The sequence below is a fragment of the Lagenorhynchus albirostris genome, chromosome 10 (assembly GCF_949774975.1).
Source record: "Lagenorhynchus albirostris chromosome 10, mLagAlb1.1, whole genome shotgun sequence".
Lineage (NCBI taxonomy): Eukaryota > Metazoa > Chordata > Mammalia > Artiodactyla > Delphinidae > Lagenorhynchus > Lagenorhynchus albirostris.
The window spans coordinates 33,166,990-33,185,847 of record NC_083104.1 but is presented as its reverse complement, the minus strand read 5'-3'; the positions used below and the strand labels follow the sequence as shown (position 1 = coordinate 33,185,847).

The following is an 18,858-nucleotide window of genomic DNA, read 5'->3' as shown; positions in this document are numbered from 1 at the left end:
GGGATTAGGAAATAGACTTTGTAATATAGAGATTTTCTGGCTGTTTTTTTGTAAAGAGATTTGACCTGTATATTTATCTTTTTCTGTATTAGTAAGGAGACTTTATTAGTGTGAAATCTCATAACAATTCCCTAAAATTCTGTGGTAAAGTGAACAAAGTATAATCACATTTCAGTTATATATTGCATCATACGTACAAAATAGTCTATTAAATTTAAAAATATCCAGAATTTCTCCACAGATATTATGCTTTCACATCCCTATCATCCATATCATATATTTTCATAACTCTAGCAAATAAATCCCCATTCCAATATGCTATGAATTATACAGTCGAATTTTATTATATGCTTCGTTTGATTGTTTAGATTCTTATCATCTCTTTTGAATGTTTATAAGTTGTCAAAGGGAAACAAAATGCTTAAACTCATAATGTTATGAGTTTTACGTGAACAATGAATGCAGACGTACCAAACAACACAGGGAAAAAGTCAAAGGAACAATGCATGACTGGAAATGTACTCCACAAAAATGTCCAGTTCAGAGAAAACATGTTAATGCTGCAATGCAAAGATCCTGCTTTCTTTTCTGAAGCCTTCTACGTATAAACTTGCTTAGACATTCAGGCCATTTCTGGTCAAGTATAAATAGTCAATCCGTACATCTTCCAAGGACTCGACTATTTTGGTGAACTTCTAGAAATTTAACATTGTCGGGTAAAGTTTTGCAAAGTTCCAATTAAAAAAATTGACCTACTTCTGAAAGTAGTAAAAGTTTATTAATGTATAATGGGACCCCTGGATTCTTTGGTTTATGCAAACACTTCCATTTATCTTTTTTTGATAGTTGAGATTTGCCCAGAGAGTAATGGCTGGTTTTTGGTTTTAAAATATTTTTCACTTCTACTACAATTTTCATCTATTTGTCAAGGTTTTGTTTTGTTTTGTTTTGTTTTGTGTTTCCCCAGACAGGAAACCTAAGATAACTTTTCAGGTTCACAGACAGACTTGATGCAGACTTCTTAGGAATAAAGATTGCTTAATTAATCCTTTTATCACCAGATGACAAAAGATAAGGGGTTTTTATTTTTTGAAAAATGTCTCTTCCTTTCCTATTTTATAAATTCAGAAAATAAGCATGTTTTTTCTTAGACTTCACTTACCTTTTTTAACTGTGCTTCCAATTTGTTACATTCTTCTTTCTTTTGTTCAATGGCTATTTCTAGAGATTTTAATTTGGAGTCCCTTTTCAGCCCCGCTGAGGCTAATGAAGATGCATGTTCCTTGAGGTCAATTAAACTAGACTGAAAGGAAAAGAACACTAGTAAGTAGAACATTATAATTTCTACTAGTAATGTCTTCAATTTGAATACATTGATTCTATACATAGTAATAAAGTGTGCATTAGATAGAGAGGGTAAATATAGTCTTACTAAGGTAACAATAGTCGGCCCTGGCCAGGAAATTAAAGTTGGCCAGTTTACAGAACCAAGCAGGATCTAATTGCAGTAAAAATCAAATGTGACCAAATGGTGCAGTCAGTAAATGCATGTTTCATGTCTCAAAGTTATGCTAATGAACTAAGTCCCAAGGTGGTCTTTACATGTCATGGCAAAACAGACACCCTGAACCTTCCATTTATGTTTATTGCTGTCAGGTGGCACAGACTCTAAGAAAAATATGAAAGAAAATACAAACTTTAATTCTTTTCTCCCCGAAAAGGGCAGATCAAGTATAAAAGAAGAATCCTGTTGTTTTTATCAAATTCCACTTCTTTAATGAAAAATGGCCAATGGTTTCTCAAACATCTTCTACAGAATCAAAGATAAAATTACTTAAAAATTCAGAGTAGACTTTATGGCCTAGTGCTTTGTAAATTCAGATTCAGCAATATAATGAATCTCCCCAACTCTGACATGGGGTTACCCAAGTTGTTCCATTCATTAATCACGCCCAGAAACCAAGAGCTTCCCTGTATAGTACGAATCCCAAAAGGTAAAGAAATAAATACTAGCATATACCACAGAACACAACGTTGCTAGCTAGGAGAGCAATGTCCACCAGCAAACACAAAATGGTTAGCAACATCTATCTACGTGACTAAATTGCTCAGGTTCCACCCAAAATCAGACAGGGTACATTTCCTTTATATCCCTTTGCAGTGCCTAGGAAAACACTAAGCACACAGCAGTTTCTCAGTAAATGATGTGGTCTAATACTTTACTGCTTCATGGGCACTGGAACAACCTTATTGATGAAGATACTGCCACAATCACCCAGCAAACCACCCAGGTCCTAACAACCCTCTGAGGGACAGGTTAGCCATTCTCATTTTTCAGGTAAGGAAACTAAGGCTCACATGAGGCCCTGTCTTCTCCAAGGTTCTCAAGCTATTAATGGGAGACATAGGTCTGAACCCAGGTCTCCGACTCCAATTTCAATGGTCTTTATCATGTAACTACCACAGAAATAATAAAGAAACTTATAATTCAGGCACTCTGTCATGCTGAAGATTATTACCACTCCAACTAAATTATAAGCTCCATGCTAACAACAATTATACATTGTTTTCCTTTATAAATTTAAAATTGCCAGGGGTGATAGCTTTATGTGTCAACTTGGCTAGGCCATAGTCTCCAGTTATTCAATCAAACACTAACCTTAAGTGTTGCTGTGGAGGTATTTTGTAGATGTGACTAACATCTGCAATCAGTTGACTTTAAGTAAAGGATATTATTCTTCATAATCTGGGTGGGCCTGATCCTATCAGTTGAAAGGTCTTAGGAGCAGACTAAGGTTTCCCTCAGGAAGAAGAAATTCCTCCTGTGGACTGCAGCATCAGCTCCTGCCTGAGAGTTTCCAGCCCGCCCTTCCTGATGGCCTTCCCTGTGAATTTTGGACTTGCTTAGCCAGCCTCCATAACTATGTAAGCCAATTTCTTGTAATAAATTTCTTAATATGGTTAAATTCCTTCGTACAGTTCTGTTTTTCTGGTGGAACCTTGACTGACACATCTAGCCCAGTGGCAGGCACATTATTACACAGGAACAATAAATGTTTGCAGAAATGCCTATCTGAAGTTCATACAATGTAAGCATTGTTTACAAAATTATTTTCATTTAAAGCTTATGCTCCACCATGTCCTCAAGATCTCTTTTCCATTAGAAGCATACCTATCTATCTATCTATATATATATATTTTTTAAGGTGCAAACCCATGAATAACACTTGCAATCTGTGAAGAATGTGCAAACGAGATAGAAGCTTCTGTGCCTTCTGTTACATACTAACTACAGTAATTACAGATCTCCCAGGATTTACATTCTTTATTTTCATATCAAAGAAATAATCTCTTCTCTAAAAACTAGTGAGCTTAAGTTTTAGAGAATACAAATTTTGCTTCTAAGTTTCCTCAAAATTCCTATTATTCATCAATCGTTCCCTTCTTGGACTCCTAATTTAGACAGTACTTTAATTTGTATAGAATTATCAAAATCCAAGGGCTGAGGTGATACTTCGGAGTTGGGACATATACAACTATGCTGTGATACAACCCAACAGAGCAAAAGGATTGACATATCATAAAGGAGATAGACATTTTCCACAGACAAAAATAAGTGTGAGGGGACCAAGTGTGGACAATGGCACATATCTCAGAGCTTTGGAGACTGAATAAAAGAATGGGCATTGCTGCTTCTCAAACTTCTCCACCGAAGTATCCCTAAGTAAACTAAAGGGGTTATAGCCATCCCTCAGAATAAGGATACTCTCCATAACCACCAAACAAAAAATTTCTTTAAAGCATATTGTTTTACATTAACAAATGCAGGTGAGATTTGTTTTCTGTATCCATGTTTGCGCTAGCATTAAAATACTCTTTCAAATTCTTTACCATAATGTAAAAATGATGTCCCAGAAGAGCAGCCACAACCTATACATATGTGTCCAGCATGGTACCATATAACCTAACCTGGTGGTATTGAATGATCCATTTGAGAAGCACAGATGAATGTACAGCACCCAACACAAGGATTAGTACATAACAGGCCCTCAGTAAAGTGGAGCTATTGTTATTATCATCAATGCTGTTGTTGTTACTGTTATCTCAAACAAGGGATCATGAGACATTGAAAAAAAATACAGAATCCTCCAAGCCGTATGAATATGGTAAGACATCAAGAAAACTTTCAAGGAGCTAAATGGTATGTGGTCAGTAGAGTACAGAAGATATGCACAGAGCATCACCAGATGTAGGGAATTACAGTAAATGCTGTTCTTTGAATTCAGATAACTTTACAAAGCAAAGGTAACTAGGTCCCCCAAGCCTTCACACTGTCCCTCAAACTAAGTCTCTAGTCTCTCAAGGCTACATGGATATGGGTTTATGAGTACTATCAGTGTGGTTGTTTTCCCAGACTCACCTCTTTTTCAGTCAGTTCAGCTTGTAAAGCGTTGACCTTCTCTTTCAGGTCTTTATTCTCTTTTCGGAATGATTCTATCTCTTCAAGTCTTTCCCGATCATCTCTCTCCCGTTGTTCTTTCAAACGCTCAATTATTCTTTCCTGTAAGGCAATTGCCCAAAAAAAGAGTTGAGAACCAATCGGTGTGCATGCCAAGGCATGTTACAAAAGGAAATAAGAAGAAATACACATAAGAAATGTTCTAGAGGAACCAACAAACACAAGATATTCAAAACTGGGTTTGTGAAGAGAAGCTGTGCGTAACAGTATTTGGAAAAGACAGTCAATAAAGCTTTCAGCTTGTTAATCAAAGTTAATATCATAGGGTTGCAAGGGATCTCAATGTTCAAGTTCATGGTGGTACCAGGAAAATTCCAAGAGCAATTCCAGAAGAGGGAGGTTCAGGCACCAAGACCTAAAGTCTTGCATGGGTAAGGGCAAGAGGTAGAACTAACCTCTTGGATCAACCCTCTCTGCTTGGCTTTCCCATTTGATGTCAAATAACTTTCCTTGATTTCCGAAGACTCTTCTCGCTAGAAAGGGGATCAAAGTGGAGCAGGACCTAGACCCCTCCGGGACTTAGAGCTGGACTCACAGTGAAAACTTGAGACAAAAGAAAGAATAAGCTCCTTATATAAGTGATTTTTCAATGTGTCTGGAGCTGTTTATTTACTTCCACATTTTTTCAGTGGTTTCTTGGCAATCAGTAGAGACTCAAAAACATTGCTAGAATTTGAGCAAAGTTCAAACAGCAGCTTCTTTTACTGAGAAGCTGCTACATGCTAGGCACTGTGACACACCCTTCTCATCTAGTCCTTATCACACCTGTGAGATCTGAACCAGTACCACTGGTAACAGAGTAGTGCAGAGGAAACCCAGTCTCAGAGAGGCCGACTGACTCGTCCAAGGTGATCCAGCTCATAAACAGAAGGCCCACCCTGCCATCCAGGGCTGTCTGAGTCTTAGCCACGCCCAAAAGAACACACTGCCACAAACATACACCTGGAACCATTCAAGGAGATCTGAGGGTCTGTCTGCCCTTGACTTTTATATTGAAATAAAAACATTACTCTAGTAGACATGTTTTCCAAAAGAGTGAAATCTTACTGATATCAAAATAAGAACCTTTTGTTTTTTTCCTAAGGAATTCTTTTTTAATTTATTTATTTTTGGTTGCGTTGGGTCCTCGTCGCTGCGCGTGGGCCCTCTCCAATTGCGACGAGCAGGGGCCCCTCCTCGTTGTGATGCTCAGGCTTCTCATTGCAGTGGCTTCTCTTGTTGTGGAGCACGGGCTCTAGGCACGGGGGCTTCAGTAGTTGTGGCGCACGGGCTTAGTTGCTCTGCGGCATGTGGAATCTTCCCCGAGGGGCTCGAACCCACGTCCCCTGCACTGGCAGGTGGATTCTTAACCACTGAGCCACCAGGGAAGTCCCAGAACCTTCTTTTTTTAAGGAAAATTCTGCTTGGGTAAAATTTAAGTTAGATTTCTGAAACTTGTTTCAAATTACCTAACACATATTTGAATTTCCTTTTGGATGGTCATGTTAAAAAATGTTGGTGCAACGATTCTTAAGAATATTGCCTTTTATATTCTTACAAGTATATAGTACAAGACGATGCCTGATATATAAGACAACTGTAAAACGGTGTTTAATGTAGAGGGAAGTTAGTTTGAACACTTAGCCTGTGATTTAAGTTCCCCCAGGGGAGCAACTGTTCTACCCCAATGACAATAATTTATGTCTAATGCTTTCAAGGGCAAAAAAAGTACCATTGTTGTTTTGTAATTACTCAAAAACACTTTAAAATGAAGTATATTATTACTATAACAGTGGGGGTAGAAATAGAACAAATGAGTCTATTACATTCCCTATTTTGTTTCTTCTTGATTTCAGTTACTGTCCTATTTTACTCTGTCTGTGCCATTGTAGAGTAGATGATTATGTGATTGACAGAAGAAGGAAATGGCCTCAGTGCACGGTAAGTCTCTCAAGGACTTTTAACAATTTCAGCAACTGAACCCACACCGCCTTTTGCCTGCACTTATTGCAAAAGCCTCACAACTGGTCACCCCGTGAGCAGGCCATCTCCATCCCACCACTTCCACCCCGTGGCTGTTGGAGTGATATTTTTAAAGCCCCAAACTGACCATGTCACATCACTATTTAGAAACCTTCCCAGGAATCACTCTGGCCAGAACATAAACATGCATTTATTCTCACTAGGCACCCTTTGCTTGGTTTTATTGCATGTCCACTCTCTCAGCCTAGCTTTCCAAAAGGCAACAGTCAAATCTTATGAATCTCTTAACCCAGGGCTGGGCAAACTGTCTGGCATACAACAGGCAATTAAAAAGGCTGATGGAAGGAACAAAATTCAAATTAGGGATCATCCTGTCTTCAAAGGAAGGGAAATTAAGTATGCATGTTAACATCCAGAAGGTGTCAGAGTCACTTGGAAATGAGGTTGATTTGCTCTAAGCACTTGTACTATTGACTGGGCATCGATGACAAAGAAAATCAGCAAGCAGTATAATGTTTTTAAGTGTTATTGATGATTCAATACTACAAAATATTTCTCCGTCAATCACAAAACTAATTTAACTGTCAGCCGCGCAGGGCCAGATGTCAAAAACATGTGTTAAAAGGTCCTAATATGGCATGATCTACTTGATTAACAACCAACTTGCAGAAATTCCAACAATGTGTTCTTGTTTTAGTCTTATTTGCATTGGCAAGTGTTCCTTGTGCACCCATCTGGCTCTGCACAGGTCTAATCTATTTGTGCTTTATCACTGGGTGGGAACTGCACTGTGGTGGCCTCCAGCTCTGCTATCTGGCTTTCTCAACTGCTTATCTGCTACGTGGCCACAGCAAGGCTTGGCGAGACCAGCTTTATAAATACTGCGGGTTCCTTGAGCTTCTGTGTGTGATTCCTAGAGCTAAGTCATACTCAGTCTTAACTCACCAAGCAGCATTATTTATTTATTTATTTTTACACACTCTGGATATGTGAATAAGTTCCCGGACATTAAAAGGAATAACACACTCCCTGGGATGTAATAATCCAAGTGAAATGGTGAATAGTGCCTAATGGGTTCTATTCATCAGCCAAAGGACAGCAAATAATTAAATGCTCTCATAAGTACACGATTTTTTTTTCCACAATTTTTAATTAATCACTTTCTTTTTTGTCCCATGTCTTGTTGCAGAGGATCTGTCCACTTACATGTGGATAAAAATGGAACTGGTGAGGGGAAGGCTATTAAAAGAGATTGCATTGTCAAACACACAAAGAACAGAACATTTAAATTTTAGTCCCATTCCATCACCCATGAGCTGAGTGGCCTTGGGGAGGCAATAAAGTCCCAGCTAAGGGCTAACTTAGAGAGAGCAGAAGTGGCTTCCCAGAGTGCTGGGGTGAGAAGTTAACTGGTGCCACGGGTGCTTAATGATGTCCGCCCAGGGCCCAGAGATGAGGAACAGTGCTGCACATGTCCCAGATTTTCATTTCTGGGCATGTCATTTTACCTCACTGAGCCCACTTCCCATGTTTAAAATGAAAGAGCATGGATTTACTGTTCCTCAAAGTGTGGTCTTCCAAACACTTGCATCAGAATCACTGGGCATGCTTGTTAAAAATCAAAGATTCCCCAGAGCAGAGCCCACAGCAGAGCACTGAATCAGAATCACTAGGAAATGGGATCCAGGAAACTGTATTTTAAGACACTCTCTAGATGATAAGATTATTTTTAGATACATACAGAAGTCTGATACCCACTGGAATAAATACTTAAAATTAATCTACTATTCTTTGTCCCATGATAGAAAACTTTGCCAGTTCCTATCCAACGTTTTTGTCTGTGTTTTTCAAATACACTAATGCTCTGATTTTTGGCACCTTTTGAAAATTCTGTTTGCTTTTATTCTTCATCAGGTGAAAGGCTAAAAATCAGATGCAAACAGGGTTTAGAAACTAACAGCTCATGGGCCACAGCTGGTCCAAAGAGCTATTTTGTTTGGCTTGAGCATCATATTATAAAATCTGAACTTGAATATTTTGAGGTAAGTCAAAGACTGCTCCATCACCAGCAGTCCCTACTGCTTAACACCAAACCCACTTCCCTCATTTCTGCTCCCTGCATGGCCCTTCATGGCATCCAAGTTCTCAACTGCCCATCTATGGTCCAGCACAGATTTCACATGCCTGAGATTGTGGATCAGCAAACTGAATAATTATTGTCAAGGTAATTCCAAAAGATAATGGAATTTAGAGGTCAGCTAGTTTAAATGCACATTTTGAAGATGTTACTGAGATGCCCTGAGAGGAGAAGAGGCTTGCCCCACGTGATGCAGTTATCAAGTAGTGGGGACAGTTTGATGGGGCCAGACTCCCACAGACCTCAGCTTTCCTTCCTGAACATCTCCTGAGTCTCAAAAGAAGTACTTAAGTAAAGGGAGTAGTTTCAGGTATGAGAACTGTTTTAGGATTTAAACTAGAATAAATCAATTCTTAGCAGGGGGGAAAAGGATAAAATGCTGCCAAGAATATGTGATATGGCGCTTCCCTGGTGGCGCAGTGGTTGAGAGTCCGCCTGCCGATGCAGGGTACGCGGGTTTGTGCCCCGGTCCGGGAAGATCCCACATGCCGCGGAGCGGCTGGGCCCGTGAGTCATGGCCGCTGGGCCTGCGCGTCCGGAGTCTGTGCTCCGCAGCGGGAGAGGCCACAGCAGTGAGAGGCCTGCATACCGCAAAAAAAAAAAAGAATACATGATATGGAAAAGTATATGGTATAAGTTTATTTCTGTACATTTGGAGAAAGAAATCAAGGGTACAAGTGGACTGACATCATATCACTCAAAAACTGCAAAAGGGATACATGATTATTAATAGTTTTTGAAACAACATTCCTTTATTCAAATTTTACAAACAAAATTACTACAAGAAAGTTTTGAGGGACTTCCCTGATGGGGCAGTGGATAAGAATCCACCTGCCAATGCAGGGGACACAGGTTTGAGCCCTGGTTCAAGAAGATCCCACATGCTGTGGAGCAACTAAGCCCGTGCTCCACAACTACCGAGCCTGTGCTCTACCGAGCCCGCACGCCACAACTACTGAGCCCACATGCCACAACTACTGAAGCCCGCATGCCTAGAACGCATGCTCTGCAACAAGAGAAGCCACCGCAGGGAGAAGCCCGCGCACTGCAACAAAGAGTAGCCCCTGCTCGCCACAACTAGAGAAAGCCCGTGCGCAACAACGAAGACCCAGCACAGCCAAAAAAAGCCCAAACATTTGATACTAAATTCTTGAAAATAGTAAAAAGAATATTTTTCCTGAAAAACCATCTTATTTATTCTTATGTTTCCACATAAAATCTTGTCTCGTATTTATAATTTAATGTTAAAGTTATAATCTTGTAATTTTAATAGGAACAGTAAGACTATTTAGGCATAGAATTATGGCTCCTTTTTTTACCTTCTCTATTTTTAGCATAGACAAGTGGTTCTTAGACTAGCGTATGTATCACAATGACCTAGGGAGCTTGCCAAAGTGCAGACTTCGAGGCACTACTCAAGGTTCTGTTTCAGTAGATATACATGGGGCCTAATAATTATATTTTCAACAGACTCCTCCTGGTGATTCTGAAGTAGAGGTCAGAGAAGCCTTCTTTAAGATTCACTGACTTGTGGAACCAGTGGGCTATTTAATCTAATTCTCCCATCCTACAAATGGGAAATTTGAGGCCCTGGGAGAGAGAGTTATTTGTCAAGGTCACCCAGTTAGTGGCAGAGCTGAGACTGAGCACACTACACACACTCTGCACAGTATGAGTCCTACAGAAGTGCCCAGAGAATGAATGAACTAACTTAACTAGAATGAAATGGGCTAGAAATCATTTTAGAAATCGGTACACATCAGGATGACCTATTTGCCTAATAGATTTTGTTCATTCTTTTAATCAAAGTAATCCTTTTAAATGTCAGTCAGAACAAAACCCTCCAAATGGCTTCCTACCCCCTTTGGAGTGAAAGTCAAAATTTTTCATCCTTTCTCACAGGGGCTTCAAGGGATACTCTTCCCCCCTCCCCCTCCCACTCTGCACTTGCTCTCCCCTCCAATACATTCTCCCTCCAGAAGTGCTCATGGCTCATCCCTCACTTTCCCTTCTCAGTAAGACCCTCTACCTGGCCATTTCACCCCAGCACTCCCTGTACCCTCTTCTTCCTTTCTTCTATGGAAATTATTACCCTCTGAAGTCCCATGTGTTTTACTTACTTAATTATTGCCTGTGTCTCCTCAGTCCCATTAGAATCTAACCTCCACAAGAGCTAGGATTTTCACCCATTCTCTTCTCTACTGGACCCCCAGTCCCCACAGCAGTGCCTGTCATATGGTGGCGACTCACTCAATCAACACCCACTGAGCACTCCCCCATGCAGGTACTGTGCTAGGCACTGGGGGAAGGTAAGCTAACACACACAAATAACACACATATACGGGTATGTTGCTCAGGCTTGGAGTCCAGCAGAGAAGACCAATTAATCACATTAAAACAGATAAATGAACAATTAAGATTGTGACAAGAGCTCTGGGAAATTCACGGTGTTCATGAGAACATAAGAGAGGATTTTACCTAGGAGGCTTCCCTGAGAAAATGACTGATAATAATAATAAGAGCTACAACTTATTATGCCTGTTATTCTCAACACTTTCCATATATTAATGCATCTTCTCCTCAACATATTCCACTAAAGTAGGTACTATTATTATCCTCTTTTACAAATGATAAAACTGAGAAAGCGAGGGGTTAAGTAACTTGCCCAAAGTAGTGTCAGACCTAGGATTTGAACCCAAGCAGTCAGACTCCCATGTCCACATTCTTGACTACTGTGCAATACAGCTTCTCAGGAAGCTGAGCTCTCTGAAGAAGAGAAATAAAGTCTGCAGAGAGTAAAGAACATTCTAGGCTCAGTAATAGCATGTGCAACGTGTCTGAGGCAGGAGGGAACAATGGTGCACTTAAAAACCTAGAAGGCCGCGGCTTCCCTGGTGACACAGTGGTTGAGAATCCGCCTGCCAATGCAAGGGGCATGGGTTCAAGCCCTAGTCCTGGAAGATCCCACATGCTGCAGAGCAACTAAGCCCGTGCGCCACAGCTACTGAGCCTGCGCTCTAGAGCCTGCAAGCCACAACTACTGAGCCCACATGCCCCAACTACTGAAGCCCGCACACCTAGGGCCCATGCTCTGCAACAAGAAAAGCCACTGCAATGAGAAGCCTGAGCACGGCAGCAAAGAGTAGCCCCAGCTCGCCACAACTAGAGAAAGCCCGCGTGCAGCAACGAAGACCCAATACAGCCAAAAATAAAAATAAATAAATTAAAAAAGAAATCTAGAAGGCCAGTATGCCTAGAGCACAAAGAATGAGGGAAGAGAGATGGGGGATGAGGCTGGAAAAGGAGGAAGGAAGGAAAGATGGGAGGAAGGGAGGGAGGGAGGGAGGGAGGGAGAGGGGGGAGGGAAGAAGAGGGGAGGGGAGGGGAGGGGAGGGGAGGGAAGTGAGGCAGGCAGAGAAGTGGCTGGTCAGATAAGAGCCAAAGCAGATGAAGGGTCGGACCCTATGGGTGAGGTTAAAGATTTCAGTCTTTATCATCCTAAAAACAATGACAAGGTAGTGAAGGTTTTTAATCAGGGCCAAGGGTGATGTGACCAGGTATGCATTTCAAAAAGACACCCTTGGCTTCAGCGTGCCAAGTCTACTGCGAAGGGCGAGCACGGGAGTGGGAGGCCCAGCTGGGACTAGGCTTAGTGCGGATGCATGGAGAAAAACAAGCTCACTGAAATGCATTTGGATCGTTTCCTCCCAACCATGTTTCCCTAAATCCTGATACCCCCGCTAATTTTTAGTCCAAGCTTACCTTCTCTGACAAAGCCTCCTCAAGCGTCGCCAGTGCAGTATCCGTATTACTGGAATCAGTCTGCAAGGACTTGACTCTGTCTTTCAGATTGGTCAGTTGCTTGTCTTTATCCTTAAGTTGTTCTTGCAAGTTTTCAATCTGAAAGTAAAGATCACCATATTTAATGCACATTTTATTACATATTCAGTGCCAAGTTCCCTGAAGTGGACCTATCTAAAAAGAAAAATTAAAAAGGACCCAAGATTATGGAAATTGTCAGTATTATGAAGTTACACTTTGACTCAGAATCAAGGCCATTTTGAAGAGACCTTCTTTCTTCCATGTAATTCAACTTCGTGTTTAAATGGCAATACAGACGAGCAGAATATCTCCCTCCCTGCAAATGCAAGCCCTTCAGACATGTAAGCACTATTATTTCTCTCTATTTCTACCTCTTTCACCAGCCCTTTAAGTCTCAAGTCCATAAACCTAATCTTGGTGCAGTGAATCAGAGAAACACATATTCAGGATTACTTTATTCAGTGAACAGACACGTACTGGGTGCTCATTCTGCACTGAGCACCATATCAGTATAAGGCAGAACCTATGTAGTCATTCACTCACTCCTTTATTCAGTATTAAACTTTGTGATATGCCAAATGTCGTCAAGTGGCTGTTTCAAGTAACCACATGAAAAGCCAAGTAGGTTATCACCAGTAGACTGTTAATGGGAAGAACCTGTGATATAAATCAAATGTAACAAGTACTAAACACTCCATCTGGCAAATAAGTCATGTGTTGGCAACCAACCAGCCACTTTTATCCACTATCTGCAGCCTGAAATGAACACACCAAATAGCCGATTATAACGCCTGCCCAGGAGCAACAGCAAGGACCTTCTCTTGGGCATTGCGTACATTATCATTCATGTTTTTATTCTCTGCTTTCAAACCATGTATTTCTTATCTAAGGATTAAAAAAAAGTCCCACTGTACAAACAATTTATTCATATTAAGGGTTTTAAATTGACAAGGAAAAAAAGCAGTACAACTCTAAGATAAGTCCGTTCAAAATATTTGTATTCTGCACCCAGGCTTTCTCAGGAAATCATTCCAAATGCATGTTTCACAATGTGTGACTCAAACAAATTTGGAGATGACTCGATTCACGTAGCATGAATCTGGAATGGCAATACAAATAATGACAAGAGTAGAAGCAATAATGAGAAGGAGGAGGGTTGACAGTGGAGGTGGCAGCAGTAGCAGCATCAAAATAGCTCTGAACGCAAAGATGCTGACCCTCAATCTGAGGACAGAGGACGTGGCTAATTTTTCCAATGATTAAAATCGATGTGGCCTAATGGAGATGGACATTTCCTCCTTCCATTCTTCCCACCTTCCTTTGCGCCTTCCTTCCTTCTTTTATTTTTCCCTTTCTCCTCCCCCTTCCTTCTTCTCCTTCCTTTTTTTGCCAATGTATTTTTTAATAAGACATGTTTTCTGCCTTGAGACAGACATCGTGGTTTGGGGAAATAATTAACCTTCTCCTTCATCAAAATGCACTGTATTCCTATTCAGCTACCACTGTAAGAATTCAGTGTCCCTCCATGCAAAACACAGGAACTCAAAAGGTATAATCATCTGCACTCAGAACAAAGGCTCCCTCCATTCCAGACAAGTGTTCATGGGGTTACACAATACAATAAGCAAATATATGAGTGAGCAAAAATATGGATGGTTACATATCAGAATGTAGTCATTATACAGAAGAAGCCAGCAGCTGAGAGGACTGACCCTTGAGAGAGTGTGTGTTATTATTTTGAGTACACTCACACCCACATTTGTGTACACACGTGTGCAAATCCATGGTGGCTCCAAACTGATTAAGTTAACAAACTGATTAAGTTCCCCGTGTTCACCCTGGGAGAGAGTGCCCTGGACAGAAGAAAGGGGACTTTCTCTCAGGGCATCAGCCCTGGTGTAGTGGCATCACTGATTTCAAGGGACTTCGGGCGCTGCAAATAGAGGCTAAAGAAGACTGCTGTGAGACTCCCTGGGGCCTCCTCAGTTACTGGGGAGATTAAGGATGTTGAGGGTCAGTGGTCCAAGGAATACTCAGGTAGGCGATAAGAGCTGGAGAACTGTGGGCTGGTGAGACACAGGAGTGACATAGCTATTATCTCACATCTAAGAACTCAGCAGAAGAGCCAATTATACCACAGACAAGACTGAAAAACAGAGCTGGACTGGAGACATTTATAGAGGTAGGGATACACCACTTTAAAAACGTTGCACAAAGATCACCAAGAATGATTCTTAATAAAGACAAGGTACAGACCAGGGTGGGGAATATATAGCCTCTTAAGTAAATAAAAAATAAGCCTATAAATAGATACATATACACAGCTATTAATATAAAATTTTTTTCTGGAGAAAAAATTCACAAGAAATTTTAATAGTGTTTAACTTTGGGGGAAAGGGTCTAGGGTACAAAGTGTGGAAGAGGCCTTCTGTTTCTTTTTTTTGAACATTTCTGTAGTTCTCTGCTTGAATTTTCTAACCATGTGGGTTTTATTCATTTTTAATGCCAACCAAGATTATCTGGTTGGTACAATTATGGGTAATTTTTAGTTTATATTTGTATATAAAAATGTAAGCCATTATGCAAGTATTTAAAATCATGTTTGCATACAATTGATAACTAAGTAGAAATTGGAGAATGAAAAAGAGTAGAATGTAAAATCATATGATATTTCTTTGTAAAAAGAGAAAATTCTAGCACAGAACAACAACAACAAAATATATATATGGAACTCACTAAAGTATTATTTGGCAGTGGTATGATGATTTTACTTTTCTTCTTTATACTTTACTGCATCTGCCAGCTTGTTCTCCTTGAACATAACAGACAGAATAAAAGGTATTTAAGACCGACTACAAAATATAAGAATGGTTCTTTAAATGTGTTTTGAACAGTAAGTTTGTGCTTTTTAAAAGGACTCATTGTAAGAGGAAATATTCCTTTCTTACTCCAAGGAGGACTCAATTCTTAAAATTTTAAATTTAGGAGACTGGGGCAAATGTAAAATTCTGTATCTTTTAAAAAATTATTTTGCAGCTTTCTAATGTTTGTAAATTATTAACAACATTTACAAGAAAAAAAGCGGAGACTTTTCTTCAAAGGGTGAGGTTGTACTAGGTTGAAATAGCAGGCAATGAAAAATAAGCAAATTGAAAACCTGGGTTTAGGATTGGGGATGGAAAATGAGGATTTTGTGAGAAATTCCACATGCTGCAAAAAACTGAATCCACCTAAGCAACATAGTCAACTCACTGGTCACTGTGACTTGATAAAATAAGAGATGGGCCTGAGCAGAAGAGGGCTAGAGATGGACCTGAGCACAGGGCTGTCCTTGCCTTTGAACTAAGCTGCCTTTTCATCACAGCTAAGGAGACTCAGAAGGAGCCGGTTTTGCTGAAGTGGTACCTGCACCTCTCAGAGCAGACCACTGGAGAGGGGGCAGGGGGCAGGGAAAGCTCAGGCCCTGGAGGTCACCAGGCTGCCCTAATCCTAATGGCTTCAGACTGACTTCTGAAGCTCCAGGCCTGCCACGCCTGAGAAGGGGCAATGCCCAGAGGGAGTTGTTTAGTGAGTTTTCACACAAATGCAGCCCTCAGTGGGAGAGCTGTCACTGACTAAACAGCAGCAGCCTCCTTTACTCCACGTTTGCTCCCCTCCCATCTGGTCTCCAAAACTGCAGCACAAGTATCCTTCCTATAATGCAGATCTGACTGAATGACTTCCTTTCTTAGAACTCTTCAACTGCTCCCCCATTGCCTCCAGATAAAGCCCAAACTCCCTGACATCATACATGAGGCCCTTCACAGGAAGGCTCACCTGGTCCTCCACTATCCCCAGCCTCACCCCAGCCTTGCCAAACCACTCCTGCTATCTCCCAGGACCAGGCTTTCTCATAGCCTCTCCATCTTTGCCTATTCGTTTCTTCTGCTTGGGAGATTCTTCTCGTCCCAATTTTTTACCCTAGTCCTACTCAAATATTTAGATATCAACATATTCCTCACTTCCTCCAGGAAGCCTTCTCTGTCCACAACACCCACTCTGGCCCAGGCTAAGTCTCCTACTTTTCACACACTTTTAAAATCACCTCTTTACTTGTCTCTTTACAATGTGGCTGTGAGTTCCATTAAGACAAGAATTCTGTCATACTCACTATTGTATTTCTGGCCACAGCAACCAACTGTGTTGGCAATATCACATATTCACTTATTAAATGAATGAAAGAACAATGGAAGGAACCCTAAAGAGAGTGTCTTGTATGAAAGGAAGAGACCAGAGCATGTGATAGCTGAGTCCCTTCAGTTCTTAGATCCTACAAAGAAGAAAAAGCATGGAGAAGCTCCATATGTAGCCAGAGCACCTAAAACTTGCTGAAGCATCTTTACGCTTTCAAATATTACCCAAAGGTATCTTTTTGTCTGTTTTCTTTACAGAGTTCTGAAATTTAGTTACTTAAAAAAAATTTTCTTTTCTCCATATCATATATCTCTGTAGTTTCTGTTATCCAAATCTAGGGTATCAGTCAAACCTTTCAGCTGAATCAACAAAAACAACACAGTCTGGTTTAAGCAGAAAAGGAGGAGGATTCACAAACCACCAGCAATACTGCAGAACCAGGGTTGGGGAAGATAACCCAGAACAATGCCCATAGTTTTGATGCGACTGGTCTAGTGCAGACACTGTTGCCCCAGCTGCAGAATACCAGAAACTGAGATTTACAGCACAAACCCAGCTGCCATGGACCACTGAACACCACCGCTAGCCCTGTAGCTGTGCAGCACCATGGCCTCCACCTTACAGACTCTGCAGCAGAGAACGCGTCACATTCTCAACATTCCAGCAACTCTGGGGCAGCTACATCTAATGAGCAGAGCCAGGGTCGGGTACACAGCCCAGCTGCAAAGGAGGCTGAGAAACCAAGTGTTGACATTTTCACCTTCCATCAGGAAAGGTCCTTCATAAGATCAGAAGAGAGTTCAAAATATGGGTAGCCAAAAGAAAGAAAGAAAGAAAGAAAAAGAACCCATATCTACACACCTAGGGAGAGCATGGGTTGTTAGCTCCCGAACCTGGAAACTGGACCATCCTGAAACAATTTCTCTCAACTGTCTCTCTCTCTCAAGTTCCTAACGCCTATAAAGCTAAGATTTGACTTAGACACTTGTCCAAATGTGGTCCATGCAACTCTTTGTTGCCAGTCTATAACTACGAAAATCGAGAGTGCCTATGTATCACACCAATATTCAAGAACAAGACTGATGGACTTGTCACCGTGAGCAGTGTATAGACAAATTGAGATGTTTCTGAACACATGAGTCACATGTGGCCAGAACTGCACAACGATCATACACAGTAGGACCACATATTGTTCCATGACAAATTAGATATTTTAAAAAAGAAACAGCTTGGGAAGCATGAATTTACAGGCCTGCAAATCTCACATAATGCTTCAGAAATACCTTTTCTTTTTTTTATTGTGGTAAAACACATAAAGCAAAGAATTTGCCATCTAACCCATTTTTAAGTGTATACTTCAGTAGCAGTGTAGTATTTAATACCTTCATAATGTTGTACAACCAACACCGTCAACCACCTCTAAAACTCCATCTTATAAAACTGAAACTACACATTAACTGATTACTTTCCATTCCCCCTACCCCCAGCCTCTGGCAACCACCATTCTACTTTCTGCATCTACAATTCTGAGTACTCTGAGTACTTGATATAAGTAGAATCATACGGTGGTTTTTGTGTAATTGGCTTATTTCACTTAGAATAATGTCCTCAAGGTTCATCCAGAGCATACATCAGGATTTCCTTCCTTTTTTAATACTGAATAACATTCCATTGTATGTATATACCACAGTTTGCTTATCCATTCATCTGCTGATGGATACATAGGTTGATTACACATTTTAGCTATTGTGAAAAATGCTGCTATGAACATGAGTGTACAAATACCTCTTTGAGACCCTGTTTTCAATTCTTTTGGTTATATGCCCAGAAGCAGAGTTGCTGGATCATATGGTTGTTCTACTTTTAATTTTTTGAGGAACCACCATACTGTTTTCCACAGTGGCTGTACCACTTTACATTCCCACCTACAATATATAAGGGTTTCAATTTTCCCACATCCTGTCCACCATTTACTATTTTCTGGTTTGTTTGTTTTTGATAGTCACCATCCTAACAGGTGTAAGATAGTATCTAATTGTCGTTTTGATTTGTATTTCCCCAGTGATTAATGATGTTGTATGATCTTTTAATGTGCTTACTGGCCATCTGTATTTCTTTAAACTGTCTCTCCAAGTCCTTTGCCAATTTTTAAATCAAGTTGTTTGATTTTTGTTGTTGAGTTTCAGAATTTCTCTCTTTATTCTGCATATCAGATATATAATTTACAAGTATTTTCTCCCATTCT

At 40.5% G+C, this 18,858-nt stretch overlaps 1 protein-coding gene across 1 annotated transcript in view; it reads right to left on the bottom strand.

Annotated features, from left to right (window-relative positions):
- The window catches only part of ERC2 (ELKS/RAB6-interacting/CAST family member 2), a 610,694-nt gene that overhangs the window by 190,400 nt on the left and 401,436 nt on the right, over positions 1-18,858 (bottom strand). Inside the window, exons 7-9 of the mRNA XM_060164014.1 lie at positions 12,381-12,518; positions 4,421-4,561; positions 1,163-1,303 (exon numbers count right to left, since the gene is read on the bottom strand). Of these exons, the coding sequence (XP_060019997.1) occupies positions 1,163-1,303; positions 4,421-4,561; positions 12,381-12,518 (420 nt within the window). The remainder of the gene's footprint in view (positions 1-1,162; positions 1,304-4,420; positions 4,562-12,380; positions 12,519-18,858) is intronic.